The 19564-nt window shown below is 32.1% G+C and overlaps 2 protein-coding genes and 1 non-coding gene across 3 annotated transcripts; 1 reads left to right on the top strand and 2 right to left on the bottom strand.

The window, feature by feature from the left end:
• Positions 1-2665: 2665 nt before the first annotated feature.
• LOC105771261 (diacylglycerol kinase 4) lies at positions 2666-6927 on the top strand. The gene is made up of 12 exons (XM_012592678.2): positions 2666-3144; positions 3225-3347; positions 3646-3783; positions 3877-3962; positions 4097-4184; positions 4511-4586; positions 4677-4759; positions 5296-5366; positions 5585-5662; positions 5952-6039; positions 6298-6414; positions 6575-6927. Exons 1-12 carry the CDS (start codon positions 2755-2757, stop codon positions 6731-6733), a joined length of 1497 nt encoding a protein of 498 aa, XP_012448132.1. The 5' UTR covers positions 2666-2754; the 3' UTR covers positions 6734-6927.
• Positions 6928-7873: 946 nt separating this feature from the next.
• Positions 7874-10610, bottom strand: LOC105765806 (late blight resistance protein R1-A). The gene has a single exon (XM_012585054.2). The coding sequence runs from the start codon at positions 10576-10578 to the stop codon at positions 7993-7995; it is 2586 nt and encodes an 861-aa protein (XP_012440508.1). The 5' UTR covers positions 10579-10610; the 3' UTR covers positions 7874-7992.
• A 1460-nt stretch (positions 10611-12070) lies between these two features.
• Positions 12071-12144, bottom strand: TRNAR-ACG (transfer RNA arginine (anticodon ACG)). Its single transcript has one exon. It is a non-coding gene; the product is annotated as a tRNA-Arg (tRNA).
• Positions 12145-19564: the final 7420 nt, after the last annotated feature.

The following is a 19564-nucleotide window of genomic DNA, read 5'->3' as shown; positions in this document are numbered from 1 at the left end:
GGAAGAGAAGGGAAATCAGAGCTTTCCATTGATGTAGATAATAAGAATAAAGAAAGCTATACAAAGAGGTACGAATATTAAAAAAGATAAATAAACTGTAGATCTATACTTTAATCTTTACAAAATTGATGTAAATAAAATAATAAAATACTTTAAAATAATAAGATAATGCTTATTAATTAAATTGAATAATTTAAATTATAATGAAAGTGTAATTAAGGATGGATTACTTCAACATTTATTGTGAATTTAAGTAAAGGTAAAAGAACAATTTTATCTTGAAAATTTATATAAATATCTTAAAATATTAAACTTCAAAATATAAGAACCATTTTGAGAACTGGGATTAATTTTTATTTAATTTATATGTGCACGCTAATAATAAATAAAACTAATTATGATTTTAAAGTATTAAAATTATCAAATTAATATTAAATTAATTTAAAAATTAATGTTAATATTAAAAATATTTTAGAATTATTAGTTTTCAGTTGCTGTATTATTATTAATTAAAAAGTAAATTGATAACCAATTTAAATTTTATGAATTATAATATAATTTTTATTTTTCTAATAAGTGAAATCATTATTGAGATTAAACAATCTAAGTGTTTTATAAAAATAACAATAGATTATTAGTAATCATTTACAATTTTGACTTTAATTGTTGTATAACTGTAGCACTAATTAAATGATAATTAAATTAAAACAATCTATATTATTAATAATTACTATACTCAATTGTATAATTCAAACCAATAAAAATTCTATTATACAAAAAATATTCTTATGATTTTATTTATTATTTTTATTTGATATTTTATATATTATTCTTAATTGCATAGTTTTAATATATAAAAAACTTAATTGTTTGGGTGTAATTGTTTATAATTACACACGAGTGGCATGTTTGAGTAATCATTGTAATTGATGGATCCCACCGAATCGAATGTAATTAGAGCACCACCTAATTACACTTTTCAATTCTTAAGGGGAGAGCGAGAATTGGAGTAATTATTTAGCTAATTACACCTAAATCTAATTTTTGAAAAATAATTTTATGCAAGTTAAAACAATTATATTATAAGCACGAAAACTGATTAGTGTCTGAAACGGTTATCGCTAAAAATTCTTATTCATAAAAGAATGTTATAGTTTATAAGAAGTGTACATTATAAAAGTTTTGGGCAATTTAAAATCTTGTTTTATAAAGGTTATATATAAATTTTATATTTTTACTTAATTTATGTATTACAAAAAGGGATATAACCTAACATAAGTTTTTCTCCAAATTAAGTTTATATAAGTTTTTATAATCAAAGCTACTAACTATTTGTATTATGAGCCCAAATATTATAAAGTCGATGTTAATTATGCACCATCTCGTAGGGTATGATACCATTTGAAAGAATGATGCCACGCCCAGGCACCGTAAACAGCTCGCAAACTCTTTAATTTGAGTCATTTAGGGATTCAAAATGTTTTTGAGAATACATTTATTATTATAAACAAATATTTCTCATATTAATATTATCACCTTAGTATAGCATAACTTCAATCTTAGGTGGAATTAAGATGATTCATACTTCAAATAGTACTTGTAGGAAGGGGATATTGACAATCTTAATCATCAGATTCAAATTCAAATGATGATAAACTCGGTTATGGACCAATAAATGATGATAAGAGCATATTTTAAGGATTAAAGAAGGAACAATCCAACAAATATGCACTAGAACAATTAGATAAAATTACATATGATGTTTATTTTTCTTGCTATTTTTTAGTAATCAGATTATCAACTATTTTTTAGACTAACCTAACATATATGATGATTTGAGTTTAATTTTTATCACTTATTTAGAAATTAGTTTTATAGTAATAAATATATTTATAAAATTATCAATTATATAATTATGTAATTATAATTTTACCACCAAATATGAGAATTATAAAGTAATTATACTCTATCAACTAAACACGTTTAAAATTTATAATTACATTTCCATTTAATTACTTTATTCATAAATAATATATTACAGAAATAACTAGATGGATTAGTTATAATGTACCATAAAAATTAGACACGTTGTTCATAAAGTGTTCCGAAAGTGTGTATATTATTTTATGCTATAATATCATATTTTACTTACTCTTTTAAACCACATTGTATAGATTTTAATTAATACTAATACGATCGTTTACCCGAAATGAGTTTAGTTTGCGTTTACTTACTACATGCACAAAATTATGTGTATATTTCACAAAAATATTTATTATAAAATAATTAATAAATTACTATAATAAATATTTCTTGTTTAAGAAAATTAAAATGTGTGATAAGTCCTTTACTTTTTAAAATTTAAAATTCAAGTTTTGTTAAATATATTGGTGTAATATTTTGAAATAAAAAATTACCTGCTAGCAATGTAATTAAAAATGATATTATAATTAACTTGAATTTAATAAAATAATCTTGACAAGTTTAACAATTGGACCGAAATCTGAAAACAAATGGATTAAATTCCTAAAAATAAAAGTATGGAAACTAAATTCAAAATTTATAAATAGTACAGGGACTTACGACAGATTTTAAACTTTTGTCCTCCCTCCAAAGTACCCAACAAACAAAACCCAACAATTGAGCGATCTAACGTGTTTTCAAAAAAAAAAAAAAACGCTCTCTCCCTCGATCTATATGCCTTTGTTGATTCACACACTGTTTTAATAAAAGAAAGAAAAAGATTTGGAGATCATGGATTCTCCGCCGTCGGAAGGTGAGTCATCGACGTCGCAAGGTGAGTCATCGCCGTCACAAGGTGAGTCATCGCCTTCACGGACGGTGTCTCGTTCCTCCATGATGGAATCGATAAGATCTTACGGTTTGTCCCGTTTAGCCGGTATTAAGATAGATACAGATGAGCTTAGACGAAGGCTTTTGATGCCTCAGTATCTACGCTTCGCGATGTTAGATTCCATTACGAAAAAGGACGTTGATGGCGGTGACCAGCATTTCCCTTCAAGTGGTTCCGCTGATGTTCCCTGTCCTGAATCCCCTGTGATCGTTTTTATTAACCCCCGTAGTGGCGGACGTAATGGTCCCGTGCTTAAAGAACGTCTCCAAAAATTAATCAGCGAAGAACAGGTATCAAATTTTTTTTTTTTTTTGTTTCCATTTTTATCGTTTCATACGACTTAAGAAGATTTATTACTATTGAAATGTAGGTATTAGACCTTGAAGATGTGAAGCCACATGAATTTGTAAGGTATGGTTTGGCTTGCATTGAGAAGTGGGCTAACGATGGAGATTTTTGTGCTAAAGAGATACGACAGAACATTAGAATTGTGGTATGTTTCAACCAGCTTTTTACTTGTATACTTGTCTTTCCCTGTGTTGTTCTATTTTTATTAAGAACCCTCTGATTGGAATAGCTTTTCATTTTCTGAATAAAGCACACGATTTTACTTTTATACGTAATGGCTGTGTTAAAATTGATTTTGTATACTTGGATTTAATTCACTGGTTAGATGTTGATCAATTACGATTTTGTTTTCCCTTTTAAGAAATTTCCTAGATAGTCAAAAACAAATAGCAAAACGGTTAACAAATCGAACTTTTAAGTTTTAAGACGGTACAAATGAGCAGGTTGCTGGAGGTGATGGAACTGTTGGTTGGGTACTTGGATGTCTTGGAGAACTTAATCAAAATGGTCGGGAGCCAGTTCCTCCTGTAGCTATCATTCCACTTGGTACAGGCAATGACTTGTCTAGAAGTTTTGGTTGGGTACGATATTCCTTTATATAATGAAATTTGATCATGTTGTTGACTATTTGCTTATCTTTCTTTCTTGATTTATGCTTTGAATCTTCATTGTAGGGAGGTTCATATCCTTTCACCTGGAAATCGGGTATTAAAAAAGCTTTGCACAGAGCTAGTGTAGGTCCAGTTTCCAATTTGGATAGGTAAGCATACATTATTACACGATGACTAGTACTATGTTTTGCTTCCTTATCATACTGAAGGTTTTAGGTGACTGCCTTCTGTTTGTTAAGTTTCATTATATTCACTATTGACTAAATGTTCTTTGATGATGCAGTTGGCATGTTGTGGTGCAAATGCCTGGCGGTGAAGTTGCTGATCCTCCCCATTCTTTGAAGGCTGCAGAAGAGTGTTCTCTTGATAAGGTAGTGAATCTCTCTGCTTTAAATCCTGTGTTCCATTTAATAAACTGAACATTGATGCCTAATCTGAGTCTTGTGAAGGTTAATAAAGTTTTATTTGCTTTATCTTATTAATTTGGTATTATCGGAATTTGTCAAATATACTCTGAGGATAACATAGAGGAATGCAATTTTAAAAATATGCATATATCTATCTTTACTTGATAATATAATTATAAAGAGTACATCTTAGATCATAGATCAACATACGCTACACTGATGTCTCCAGTATAGCTCATCTGATGTGAAATTTTAAATACAAATGGGAAAAATCTTATCTGTGATTGCAGACTTTGGAGACTGAGGGAGACCTTCCCGACAAAGTGAACTACTATGAAGGAGTATTCTATAATTATTTTAGCATAGGTATGGTATGCCATTAGCTTTAGTTTAATAAATTTAACTCTTCCCATTCATGCTTATGGTGTTTTCATGTTATTATTATTTTACATACAGGAATGGATGCAAAAGTTGCATATGGGTTCCATCATTTTCGTAATGAGAAACCTCACCTTGCACAGGGTCCTCTTGCGAATAAGGTATTTGGATTTCTTTAACGTATTTGACTTCACGCTCAAGAATGTTTTGCTGTGAATGTTAAACATTTATCTTTTAGTCTGAAGCTGCTTTATGTTAATACTGCCATTTAGAGTTTTATTAACAGAACCGTATATTTTAAGCTCATTATATATATATATATATAGATATAGATATATTACTCCTTCACTTAGGCAGTATCAAGGTTCTAGCGCCTTGAGTGTATTTTGTTCCTTTGACAACACCGAGAGCATATCATGTTGATATGGTCCTAACTTTGTGCTTTTGCAGCAAATGGAAGAGGTATGAGGTTACTGTAGAACTAAAGATGTATGCAATATTAGGTACATATGCTTGGATGTTTAGCTTTTATTTTTGTCTTCTGATTGGTCTTATAAAACAGCTTAACTATAATTTTGGTTTATGCTGAACATTTTCTTAATTCTCCCATTATTTCTCTTAAGCACAAAATATTTCAATCACTGATTTGTTTTGCTAAAACTAATATTAAATTGCAATTGGTCTATCTTTATGGTAGATTATCTACTCTGGTTACAGTTGCAGTCAGGGTTGGTTTCTCACAACTTGCACAAGTGATCCAAGTTTAAGGTTAGATATTCTGATAGTAGCTTGCCTCTCATCCTAGAATGGGCATATTCTTTTCTTTTCTTTTTGGAATAATAATGATGTATATATTGTTGTCCATGTTTGTATGTATTTATAACAAGCATTTTGTTAAGGTTTGTTTGTTCCTTAGACAATGTAGCCAGGGCATAGGCCCTGGTAATTGGTAGTGAACATATTTAAAATAATGTTTGTAAATGCAGGGGACTCAAGAACATTTTAAAGATGCATGTTAAAAAGGTCAATTCAACGGAATGGGAGCAGATTCCAGTACCAAAAAGGTACCTTTCAAAGTAATTAATTTTACATCGTCATAAATACGCATCTTAACTGTTTTAGGCATCCTTTTGGGCAGTTATTGCTCTTACTTATCAGCTGTTCGCCTTTATAGTTCTTATCTAACCATATAATGTTTATTTGATATCTTAATCTTTCTCTTATGGATGCTTCTGCATACCAAGCTGTATTGCTAAAGTTACTATGATATCAAATACATAGATGGAGAACATTTCTACGCTTGCTATGGATTATGAGTTAATCATCATCTAATTCTTTACCGTTCATTTTTAGTGTGAGGGCAGTTGTTGCTTTAAATCTTCATAATTATGGAAGTGGACGAAACCCATGGGGTAACCTAAAACCAAAGTATTTGGAAAAGGTATAGTACATTTCTTCAAGAAAGTTGAACTCTGCTCAGTTTAAAATGAAAGGTCATCAATTAGTTCCACAAAACATTCTGAATGATGCTAATGGTCGACCATCGTTCTTCAATTATGTAAATTTAATTGCTTTCCGACTTTGCAGCATATGCTTATGTCGTAAGACCCATGTATTAGATGTGATTCTTAGCCTATTGGCAGGTTTGATTGGATTCCAAATTTGAACTTTCTTCAATATTCATTGTTCATTTTTGCAGAGGGGCTTTGTCGAGGCACGCTCTGATGATGGTCTTCTAGAAATTTTTGGTTTAAAGGAAGGATGGCATGCATCATTTGTAATGACTGAACTTATATCTGCAAAACACATAGCGCAGGTACTATAACCTATATAATTTTTTCCTCGTAACAAGTCAAAAGTGGTGAAACATATAAATAAAAAAGGTGTTTACAGATAATCAATGTTGTATTCTCTACTGTGCCATTGTTTCTTGAAATGGTAGTTCCTAGTGATGAGTTTTACGTTTCTTTTTGCAGGCTGCATCGATAAGAATGGAGATAAGAGGTGGAGAGTGGAAAGAAGCATTTATGCAAATGGATGGTGAGCCATGGAAACAACCTATATGCAATGATTATTCGACGTTTGTGGAGATTAACAGGGTTCCTTTTCAATCAGTACTGGTTAACGGAGAGTGACATTTCTTAGGCAACAAGTCAATGTAAGACGTGGGTGTCACTCAAGGGGGCTTGTAAATTATTATAGTATTTGTGTTGATGTTTTTTTCCCCTAGTGTCTAGGAACTTGGGCTAAAATGAAAGTATCAAACTAGGAATAGTGAATCTATTGTATCAAAATTCATTTGCAGTCAATTTCATTTATATTTATCTTAGCAATTGTTCCCCTTTTCTTGCTTACGAACTTAATCAGGTTTTACTAGCACTTAATTTGAGTTGATTGATGGCTACCTGTAGTCATCTTATTTTATTTATGGGTTTCTTGTAGGTTTTTTGTTTTTAAGTTTCAAGTTATGCAACAAAATGAATTTAATAATAATTTCTTCGCATGTTTGTAGTTTTTAATTACCTATGGACCGCTTTCAAATATATATGTATATACACACACTAAAGTAATGTATTAGAGAAAAAAAGAAATAAGTTTATGTGATAACTTTAATGTTTGACAAATGGAACTATATTTAATATATACATTAAGTGCAATATTTTAATATAAAATGAAAAAAATTATTTTATGCCTCAAAATATTTGAGTATTTATACGCATTATGACAACAATTACAAAAACCCTTTGAATATCATTCCTTTAATTTTAATTTTGTATATTAAAAATAGTAAAAAATAATGTAATAAATCTTAAATGTAACAAATTAATTGTTTTTATTTTTTCTTAGTAATGAGATTAAACTAGATTTTTTGACACTTTTGAATTAATTGAAAGGAATATCAAATATAATATTACATATTTGATAATTTAAAAATAAAAAATAAAAATTCGAATAAAAATAATATCAAGCAATTTGAATAATTTCACATTATTCACCTTATAATTGCATAGAGTTTGGAAACAAATTTATTTTATTTTTCAGCATACAAAATTTTTTAAGTAAATTAAAATCGATACAAATTGGTCATAACATAACCTATTAATATTCTAAAATTGAAATTTATAAGATATTATTTTTAAAAGGTTACAAGTTTTTAATAAATAAATGTAATACATTTTAATTGATATATGAGATAAAAGTTAATTATTATTTATAATAGTGATCTCTCATACACAAAAATTATTACATAATTAAGTACACAATCCAAACCATGCTTTAGAAACCCAAGAAATATATATCAGGATCTAACATCAAAATAAAAAAGAAAATTAGAAAAAAAAAGATTAATTTCACTGTTTAGCTGTCTTCAATAAAGAAGCCACTCTTCTTGTCATCAAAAATGTATTTGGACTTCACATTGTTGCACATTTAATTGCTCAAGCTCTCGTCTCAAGCAATGAGAGGGAGAATTCACCTTTACGTGGCGTATGTTGTGGAGATGCCTAAGCTGCTTTGGAAGTGATTCTAGTTCATGGCAACGAGTGATGGTCAACTCTTCAAGGCTGCCCATGGCTCCATCACCCATCCTCCATGTTTTAACAAGTATTTCTTCCATGAAGAGGAATCTGAGTTGAGGAAATGAGTTGGGTTTCATTTCCAGCTCGGGTCCCCTAATAGACCTTTTAAGCAGTTTCAACACCTGAAGGTGATCCAAATACTCCAACATTCTCATTACATCGTCAGCAGCTAGGTCGGTTTTTACCAAGCTTACCTTAACGAGACTTGTTGGGAATGTCCTTGGTACTGGAAACACAGCACGGTTGATAATCTTTAGTTTCTGAAGACAACCCAACTTGTAGAGCCTTTCCAAGCATCTCTTTGTGTTCTCCATTTCTTGGCTATTTAATGACAACTTAATCAAGCTTGGAAACCTGGAATGAAAGATGAGAGCTGCCGTGTTTCCATCAGGAGTTATTGTTGAAAGAGTTTGGAGATGCCATAAACATTTTCGAGATTGATCAGAACGTTTAGGCAACATTGTGTAAGGAGGCAACAAAAGATGCCTTAAGTCTTGCATTCCCCAAATCCCACTAGGCAAGTATGGAAACATGACACAAGTGTTTTTAATATCAAGTGTCTGTAGATTAGGGAGACTAAACAAGGTACGAGGAAGACGGCTCAAGGAAGGATGATTGAGCTTCAAATACTTCAAAAGACGTGAACGCTTTATATTTTCATCAACCTTGGAAACACGCGTAGACCCTAAATCCAACACGGTCAGACATGGGGAACGATCGAAATCCAATTTAGATCCTTTCGAATCATGGCTATCCCTGTCGTGAAAACAAAGCAAAGTGCATATGTCTGGTAAATAATCCTGATTATTAGACAAAATGCACCTCAACTCGTGATGGATGGAAAGCCTCCATGGCGTGTTATTGCTTGAATGTGATACGAACTTGGTGTGAACTTGAAGAAACCCGGTGCGTTCACTTTTTAAAACGCAGAACATCCTCCAAATTTCATGGATTCGAAATTTTCTTATACCACCGTCTGATCTCTTTCTAACAACCTCTATCAAGCTTTGACTAAATAGGTCTTCCAAGTATCTCCATGCAATTTCCTCTGCTTTTGATCCCCCTTCATCCTTTACGAGTTCCTCTGCTACCCAAAGGTTGATGACTTGCCTTGCAAGGATTTCAGAGCCACTAGGGTAAGCACCCAAATAAAGCAGGCACTTCCTAAGGTGTTCTGGTATAGTAGTGTGATAGGTCAAATCTAATATTCCAAAACATGGTGGACTGTCTTGTTGATTAAGGTACCAACTGACGTTGCTAATTATATCTACCCACTGCCCATATCTTTTATCTCTGTCCAGTAAAGAAGCCAAAGAGACAATAGCAAGTGGAAGCCCATCACACTTGGTGGCAATCTGCTTCCCAAGGTGCTCTAATTCTGGATAGCACCTTCCATCTTTGAAAACCAGCGTTTTCAAGAGAGTCCACCTCGACGTCTCGTCCAAAGGATCCATTTTATGAACGTGATCACGTGATGAACTTGCTAGTGAAGCCACCCTTGTTGAACGAGTAGTCAACAACAATCTACTTCCATGATTTTCATTAGGGAATACCTTTTCCTTTCTTAAAGTCTCCCATAGTTGAGTTTCCTCTACACCATCGATGACAACGAGATATTTCTTGCCTTGCAAGAAATTCCTTAGCTTCTGAGCCAACCTCACATCATCCAGTTTCAACGTCTCCTCCCCAATTGGCATCAGGTCCTTAAGGATGTCCAACAACAGGTCCCTCATGCTATATATACTCGGCACAAAGGCCCATGCAGGATGTTCAAACTGCTTGCTCATAGTCCGATAAATCTTTTTGGCTAGAGTCGTCTTGCCGGATCCAGTCGTCCCAACAATCGAAACAACCTCGCGCGTCAATGCTTTAGTCAGCAACATACTGGTCACTTGTTGAATCGCAACCTCGAACCCCTCCACGTTTTCCTCCTCAACCTCCCTCCTTTGCCTCTCCAACCACTCTGAATTGCGCTTGGGCTTGGCTACTTGGCTTTCAAGGCAATACTTGTTTTTGTAGCTATTAATTTCTTCAATTTTCTTCTTCATCTTCTCAACTCTTTTTCCGATATCACGAAGCTCTAAAACATGAGGAACAGCATTAAGCCACCTGTTGGGCCATGTCCTTTGGTTTTGGACATGTTTTGCAGTTTTATATGTGTTGAAGATGCCCTTTGTCTCGGGAACTAAACTCCGAATTTGGATCAGCCACTCTTGCACCGTGTTATCTTCCATGAAGATGCGATCATATGATTCGTATTGCTTGAGGCTCTTCTCAATAAATTGCAGCTCACTATGAAGTGATCGGACTTGTTCAGGGGCTCCTTTAATCAACTGAACTTGTTTTATTAGGTATGGGATCACAAAATGTAAAAGCTCGGTTACAAGATGAATGGATTCCATCCTCGCTAACTTTTAGTCACTCAATAACAATTTTGCCTCTGCTATTTCGGAAACTGGACCTTACCCTTGCAGTGCATTTATAAAAGGTTAAGATTAGGTTAAAACATGACATTAGTCCCTATATTCTTTATAAATTTAGAATTTAGTCCCTATACTTTTATTTCTAGGAATTTAGTCCCTCTACTTCTCAGATTTCAAAGTTCAAGTTCATTTGTTAAAATTATTTTATTAAATTTATATTCATTACAATGTTATTGTTTTAGTTAGATGGCTATTAAGTAAATATTTTTTAATTTTAAAATATCACATCAACAAAGTACGGTACCTAAATTTGAAAAATAAAGAAATTAAATTTCTAATAATAAAAGTAAATGAACTAAATTTTAATTTAAAAAGGTATAAGAACTGACGGCATATTTTACCCTTAAGATTAATATTCGAGTAATTAAATCTAATCATATCAAATGAAGCTTCTACGAAAGGATAATTAACATTTTATATATTAATGTTAGTGGAAGTGTGAATGCATAATCTTAATTCTAGTCGAATTAATTTATTTTATTTATAAAAGTATGTAAATTCATTTCATATTTTTAAAAATATATATTATTTTAACTTACATCACTGCTGTTATCATCTAACTAAAAAGTCAATTTATCTCCACAAAAATTGCAATTTAATAAACTTATTGAATTTTCAATTTAGTCTTTAAACCGAGACTTATTTTATTTCTTCATAATCAATTCTATATTTTCATTCAATTTACACTTTAAACTAGATTTAACTCTCTAATTTTACTTAAATCTCTAAATTTCAAAATTTTCACAATTTAGTCCCATTACTCAAAATTTACTATTTGTTCTACAATTTAATCCTTTTTCGTTTCTAACTTAAAATCTATCAATTTAGTCTCTAATACTAAAATTATTCAACATAGACAACACTTAAAACCTCAATAATTTCTAAAATTTTGACATGGGTCGGGTAGTGTTTAACACCGAGATTCAAAAACATAAAAATTACAAAAAATGACTAAATTGACTAATCAATTAAACTTTGAACAATGACTTTTCCTTCCTTTCTTTCCTTTTCTTTTCTTTCTTTCTTTTTCTTTCTTTCTTTATTTCATCATTATAATATAATATAATATAATATAATATAATATAATATAATATAATATATATACTTAATAATTAAGATATAATATTATAATATTTTAATATATGTTTTAACTTTAAATTTTATAAATATCTTCATCCTTATGCAGCCTCATTTAATGCCAATGACATAATTTCTTATTTAGTCCCTTAAGTTTTTCTTTAATCTATAATTTAACTTTCACCCTATATGCAATTTAGTCCTTATACCTAATTACTTTTAATTCGAGCAAATTCACTTAATTAAAACCTAATCAACTACACAAATAGTCTGCTATCCCGATCATGATTTTCCTACCCCCAGAGGGAAAGGTCCTTCCCTTTTGGGCCGGTTGTGGGCGAGGAGGGATTCGAACCCCCGACACCGTGGTTCGTAGCCACGTGCTCTAATCCTCTGAGCTACAGGCCCCACCTCGTCTCCACTGGATCTATTCCCAGGAGTACCCTAAAAAAAAGGAACCTTTTCTCTCCCCAGCCATTTCGGGTTAAGAAGATGTGATAAATATTTACGAGTTTGATTTACGGGAACAGAGTCCCGGGAATGCACTTTTTTTTAAATTTGGTCCTTTTCTCTTAATTCACTACGGAAACGTTAAAAATTTTTAACAAAAATTTAATACCACCTTAATGACACTTCGTAAATATTTATAAAAATTTTATGGCTTAGTTTATAAAAACTAGGTCTCGAAACCTCATATTTCTAAAACCACTTGAACTTAATAAATCACTTATATAACATAAATTATTAAATCAAAAACCTTTTTAAAAATCACATTTGACTCGTAAATATTAAATAATAATATTTATGAACTTACTTGTCAAATTTGGTGGCCCCGAAACCACTGTTTCTGACACCACTGAAAAATAGGCTGTTACATGACGTGTCACGTGTACCTCTTATTGAAGTACAGGAACTAGTTTCAAACAGTAGAAGTGAATGAAATTTTTGACAAAAGGACCATTTTGTTGTTTGAGCTAATGTACATGGATCAATTTGTCCATTTGTTGAGTAATTGAGGCAAAATGTAATCTCACTTTTAGTGCAAGAACCCGAACGTTACTTTGACCAACCAAAGAGATGAAATTCGAGAATTGAGTATGCTTAAATGCTCACCAATATTGTCCCATTTCACAAATGAAATTAATTGGGTGGTAACCATGAAATTGAAAATCATAAAACTTTCAAGGACCTACACATTTGGAAAAAATTTGCATTGAGTACAATATTGAGTATAGCCCACTTTCAACTACAATCATAAATGCAATTTGGTTCACGAGTCATCCTTATCTTCACATTCAATAAATTGAAGCATTAGTTTTAGGTGGTGATTAGATGCCCATTGGGAACATTGAGAAAGACAAGGGAATCATAACTTTGATAAATATGATCATTAATTTGACGGATCTTGAATAATGTAACACTACACCAAAACAGGTCTTTAGCGGCGTTTTTTTAGGCCTTTAGCGGCGCTTCCACAAGCGCCGCAAAAAAGGCCGCTAACGAAATCGTCGCAAACGTTTGCAGCGTTTACAAACAAAAACGCCGCTAAAGACCATGTTCTTTAGCGGCGTTTTTTTATAAGCGCCGCTAAAGAAAATGATCTTTAGTGGCTTTTTTATTAAGCGCCGCTAAAGAACATGTTCTTTAACGGCGCTTTGTATAAAAACGCCGCTAGAGATCATAATCTTTCGAGGCGCTTTTGTACAAAAACGCCACTATTTTTGGGTTTTTTTATATTAAATTTTTCATTTTTTCAGCCCTCCTGTAGCAACAGATCAAAAGCTACCACATTTAAACCAGCCAAAATCAATAAATTTATATAATATTTCAAATTAAACAAATAAAATAATATTAATATCAATAAATAAAAGTGAATTCATATTATTTTTGCAAAAATGTTAAAAGTTAAAATGATAAAAATATTTATGCAATACACTATGACGACGGAAGGTGCGACTGAAACATCTTCATCATACTCTGAAGCTGCTGCTGGAGTTCGTCGTACTTTCTGCTCTGTTCTGCTTCTCTCGATGCCGCATCAGCTTTAAGTCATAGCTGAAGTTCTTCATATTTCTTTTAAACCTCTACTTCTCTCGCTGCAGCCTCTGCTTCCTTCGTTGCCACCTCTGCTTTAAATTGTAGCTGGAGTTCTTCATATTTCCTTTGAACCTCAGCTGTAGTCGCTTGCATCTGAGTCATCTGGTCTTTTAACCTCTGAACTTCAGCTTGAGCCTGACTCCCCGAAGCCATGTATTGCTGCGAGCTAGATCCAAAATATTGGGTTGGGCTAACAAAAGATCCTTGAAATCGAACCCGACCATACCTTTCAGGACCCAAAACTTCAGTAATAATCCGGTTATCAATGTCTTCAAGATGAACAGAACTATCACTAGAAGCAATCGCTTCGTACTCCGCCATTAGAAAATAAGCACTATAAATAACTAAAACAAGTCAAATATTATTAAGTAAACGTACCATTATTTCACCAGCTTCAGGAGTCATGGAAGATCCATCTTTCTTCCTATGTGTAATTTCAAAAAGTTGAAGGCATCCAACTTTTTGACCGGACGATAGTTCCTACAATATAGTAGTAAAAATATTATTTAATGGAAAGTTATATATATTTGACAATATTAAAAAATTAAAAATACCTCCGCCTCAGCTACACATGCAAAACTTCTCGACCTACTGTGTGAGTGAATTTTTGTTTCACTTTCTTGCTTTTCCAACTTGTTCACGATCCTACGTTATGAAATTTTTAGTACGTAAATAGTAAATACTATAAACCAAAATAATTACAATTGTTTGGAAGTACGTCATACCTCGCCTTTCTTCGAATGCCAAAATCTAACTGCATCTTCCCATTGGTACCTCAACATACCCGGCGGGACATTTTGCAATTTCTCATCGAGGGTTGTTTTTGTCTTATAATAATTTTTCTTCAAAGTACTTTTATTGTCTCTCCATCTTTTTCCCAATGCCTTCTTTACATAAGCATCCGAGACCTCTAAAGCAAACCTCGCCTACAAAAAACACAAGTCAATAAAGTAAATATAAATGAAACTATTTCCCAAGCATTACAGATGACATTAACATTTTGTTACCTTAATATTATCGAGGGTTTGATTTTTGTTGCTATCGGGCATTTGATGCCATGACTCGTAGTTGATAGGCAACATATTCGCATTTCGTGCTAAAATGCCCATGTATCCTGCTAAAAGTCGATCTTCTGATCCAACAGGCTGACCAAAACTGTTTCGTCCAACTTTGACACGCTCGACAGGATCTAACTCGTACAACTCTCTAAGTAGCGTATGTCCTCGACCTCTGCGCGTCCCACCATTTTCAGCTACAAATGGTATATTATAATATAAGAATTTGAGAAATAAATCAATTATAAGTCAACACACATGTAAATTAAATGTAAAATTACTTTGAACTTCTGTAGGATCCTCAGGTGTAATCGGAACATTCGAAGATCCAATTAATATAGAGAAAATGCTAAGTATAAAAGCGTGTACAGAGACGACGCCGTTTAGCAAAAATTTTAAGACACTTTCACGGTGTTTATTGAAAAAACGCCGCTATAGCTTGTGTATTTACGGCGTTTCTTGACAAGCGCCACAAAGAATGAAGGTTCTAATCCGAAACGGCACCGTTTTGCTCAGATTTAATGCACATTTCTGGCGCTTTCCTTTAAAGCGCCACTAAAAATTAATTTCCTTAAGTTAGACGTCGACGTTTAGCCAATATATCAAGTCACTTTTCCGGCGTTTCATAAACAAACGCCATGAAAAATTAACATAAACGGCGCCGTTTAGTTAATATAGAGAAAATGCTAAGTTAAAAATCGTGGACAGAAACCGCGTCGTTCAACCAAAATTTTAAGTCACTTTTGCGGCGTTTCTTGTACAAACGCCGCTAATTGTTAAAGTTCTAATCGAAAACTGCGCCGTTTTATTAAGCTTCAATGCAGAGTTCTAGCGTTTTTTTAAAATCGTCACAAAATAATTATTTTACTTAAACCAAACAGTAACGTTTTAAATAATTAATTCTAAACTTTTTAAGTAATATTTATAAGAATTATATAAAAATATAAAGTTTAGGTTTTCTTGTCTTTTTTGTTTGTATTTTTATTTCATTTCTTATAATTTGGTCCTATATATATATATCCAAAATAATTAATTATACCTATATATATATCCATCCATATATATATCAATACTTTTTTTAACTTATTTATTAATTCTATTTAAACTAATATTAATTAAATACATCAATTGGTTTAGATTAAATTTTTAAAATATATTTTAAAAAAACTAATTACTCTAAACCTAAAACCCTGATCTGACCCCAAAATCCCTAAACCTTAAATCTCAAACCCTAAATCCATACAAGTGTCCACCAAGCATTGCTATTCCATTAACATATGTAAGTTTAAATAGAATTATTTAATCTATTTTTTATTCTATTTATTGATTTTTTCTATTTCTTTAAGAATTATTGTTTTATCGTGCTTTAATGTGGTGTTTTATTAATTATTTCAGATTTGGTTGGTTAATAATTTTATTTATGTTCAAAATATAATAACATATTTAAAATATAAATTAAAAAAACTAAATAAGATCTAAACCCTAAGTCCCTAACTGTTAACTTTTAACCCCTAACCCTATAACCCTAACCCTAAATTCATACAAGTGTCCACCAAGCTTTGTTATTCCATTTACATATGTAAGATCTAAACCTAATACCCTAACCCGACCCGCCTAAATCCCTGGCTAAACCATAAATCCCTAACTCCTAACCCATAACGTTTAACCCAGCTCCTGACCCCTAAACATTAAATTTGATCAGCTCTTACATCATATATATACACTCCTGATCAATTACAATAGCCTTAAAATAGTAACCTGGCCCTAAATATGACCTAGCTAAAATCTTAAATTAATAATCATATATATATTATACTGAACCGAGCACTAAAAATACTGAACCGAGATGGGATAAGATGGGGATATCCTTTTGGATATAGCTTATATCGATTTTGAAGAACCAAATCTTCACACAATTTTAAAGAACCAAATTAATATTATCTCTTTTACAATTATATAAGAAATTAATTAATATATAAATTACAAAACACTAGTTAATCTAAACTGTAAACCATAAACCCTAAAATCATAAACCCTTAACACATAACCTCTAAACCTTAAACCCCAGCCTTTAAACAATAAACCATAGACCAAATACGATAAACTAAATATATAATAACCTACATTATATAATGCATGGTTAAGACCAAAACTCTGCGTTTTGGTTAAGATATTTTCCGGCGCTTCTCAAAAAGCGCCGCTAATACTATGCTTTAGCGGTGATTTCTCGTGGACGCCACTAATTCCAGTATACATCAAGACTTAAACGATGCGTTTTGGTTAATATATTTTATGGTGCTTCTCAAAACGCGCCGCTAATAGTATGCTTTAGCGGCGTTCTCCCGTAAGCGCCACTAATTCTAATATACCTCAAGACAAAACTCTGCGTTTTGGTGAGCATATTTTGCGGCGCTTTTTGTAAAGCGCCGCTAATACTATGCTTTAGCAGCGTTTTCCAGTATGCGCCACTAATTGTTGTATACATCAAGACAAAAACGTTGCGTTTTGGTTAAGAAATTTTGCGGCGCTTCTCCAGACGCGCCGCTAATAGTATGCCTTAGCGGCGTGTTCCCTTTGCGCCACTAATTCTAGTATACCTCAAGACCAAACTCTGCGTTTTGGTTAAAATATTTTGCGGCGCTTCTCACGAAACGCCGCTAATATTATGCTTTAGCGGTGTTTTCCCTTAAGCGCCACTAACTGTAACATACACCAAGACCAAAACGGTGCGCTTTGGTTAGGATATTTTGCGGCGTTTTCCCATAAGCGCCACAAATTCTAATATACCTCTAGACCAAACTCTGCGTTTTGGTTAACATATATTGCGGCGCTTTTCGTAAGCGCCGCTAATACTTGCTTTAGCGGCAGGTTTTCGTAAGTGCCACTAATGCTAATATACAGCAAGACAAAACGATATGTTTTCGTTAAGATTTTTGCGGCGCTTTCGACAATGGGCCGCTAATACTTGCTTTAGCGGCGTTTTATCATAGTCGCCACTAATTATAGTATACATCAAGACCAAAACGATGTTAAACGTCGCTAATGATGTTCTTTTACGGCGTTTCGCAAGAAGCGCCGCTAATGCCTGATATTTAGCGGCGTTTTATTTTTTGCGCCGCTAATGCGCGATTTTTAGCGGCGTTTGTCATCCAAACGCCACAAAAGATGCCGCTAAAAGCCTGTTTTGGTGTAGTGTAAGGTTTTCCTAATTTATTGCATGCTACCCATTTTTTTGTTTTATTTGATAAATAATTTTGTTTTTTACACACACATATATATAATTCTAAAATTTCATGTTTACGACTTGCCTTTATATGATTTCACCTATAATGAATCAAATGCAGTAAAAAACAATATAAAGAGTGAAATTTACAGGACCGATCGCTATTACAAGATTTTGGAACTCATTAACATAATGAAGCAAAATAGGAAAAATACCAACTTTATGAATTAATGAAGGGTGGGTATGGTGCATACTTCATGTAAAAATTGTAAAATAAAATCAGAAAATATTGCACTAAATATATATTTTTTCATGATATATGAATATTTATGCATTAACTGTGGGTATATTTACTATTTTAGGGCCTCCGAAGTTGGTAACATGTAGACCTCAAATGCGTTAACGGAAGGATGCTGTGTTCATATAAATAGGGAGCTAATTAGCTATAGTATCATGAGATAACATTAGCAAAATTAAAAAGACTTTACATGTTGTTTTCTTGCACGCATTTGGAGACTAAAAGCTACTCTTTGGAGTCCCCTAGCTAGCTTGGCAATAATGTTTACAACCCACTTAATTTCAATTTTTTCTACCCTAAGTTTACATTTTAAAAAGTTATAAAATAGTCATTAAATTATTCGAATATTTTCTCTTTCGAGTGGTGCTGGAGGTGAGAATAGAAAAAATCATACAACAACGATTTTAACCGTCTAATGACTTCAGTGAAATCTTTCAAATAATTTAATGACCATTTTATAATTTTTTAAAGTTGGTGACCAAAATATAAATTTGCAATTTATTGAAGTGAAGTCAATAATTCATACAATCATGCATGACATGAGATGCCGATGATCAGCCCCTCATTAATTGAATTATTAAACAATATTAAGATAGAATCAATTGGCATGCCTTTTTAAAAATCGAAGATGATGTGTTGAAGGTGGTTGTACTAAATTATAAACATTGGTTACTCATTTAAAGTGGACTTTCGCATCTTAATTAGTTGAGTTAACCTTGTTCATATTTCTTAATCAGTAAAATATTGATGGCTTATAAAAATTAAAAATTAAAACCAGACTTTCGCAACCTGCTGCTGTCGGCATCACATTGCACCCCTTTCCTTTGATTCTCAATTTCCATTTATGACTACTTCTATATTTCCATTCATAATTGTTTTTCCATTTGTGATAGAGATTTTACACATTTAAATGATTGATATTAAGTCTAAATTGTTTAGGCATAAATCTTTTTTCTCTTCAATTATCACTAATGGTTTTTTTTGGTAAGTTTTAATTATTTATAAATCATATTAATGATATATTGACATGCATAACTTAAAATTGATGTTTTCATCGTACACGTAAAAATTATTGTATAATTTAGCCTACTTGAAGATTAAGTTCATCGCTGTATAAAATCTATTCGCTTAATTGATAATCGAAACAAAGATAAA

Source organism: Gossypium raimondii, chromosome 5 (genome assembly GCF_025698545.1).
Source record: "Gossypium raimondii isolate GPD5lz chromosome 5, ASM2569854v1, whole genome shotgun sequence".
Lineage (NCBI taxonomy): Eukaryota > Viridiplantae > Streptophyta > Magnoliopsida > Malvales > Malvaceae > Gossypium > Gossypium raimondii.
Note: the sequence above shows the minus strand (reverse complement) of the source record. Positions and strands in the feature narration are given on the sequence as shown.

Excerpts from the sequence above, each read along its gene's own strand:
- LOC105765806 (XM_012585054.2), bottom strand. The coding sequence starts at position 10,578 with ATGGAATCCATTCATCTTGTAACCGAGCTTTTACATTTTGTGATCCCA.
- LOC105771261 (XM_012592678.2), top strand. The coding sequence starts at position 2,755 with ATGGATTCTCCGCCGTCGGAAGGTGAGTCATCGACGTCGCAAGGTGAG. Across the intron at positions 4,587-4,676 it reads CTATAATTATTTTAGCATAG|GAATGGATGCAAAAGTTGCA; the intron begins GTATGGTATGCC and ends TTTTACATACAG. Across the intron at positions 4,760-5,295 it reads AGGGTCCTCTTGCGAATAAG|ATTATCTACTCTGGTTACAG; the intron begins GTATTTGGATTT and ends TCTTTATGGTAG.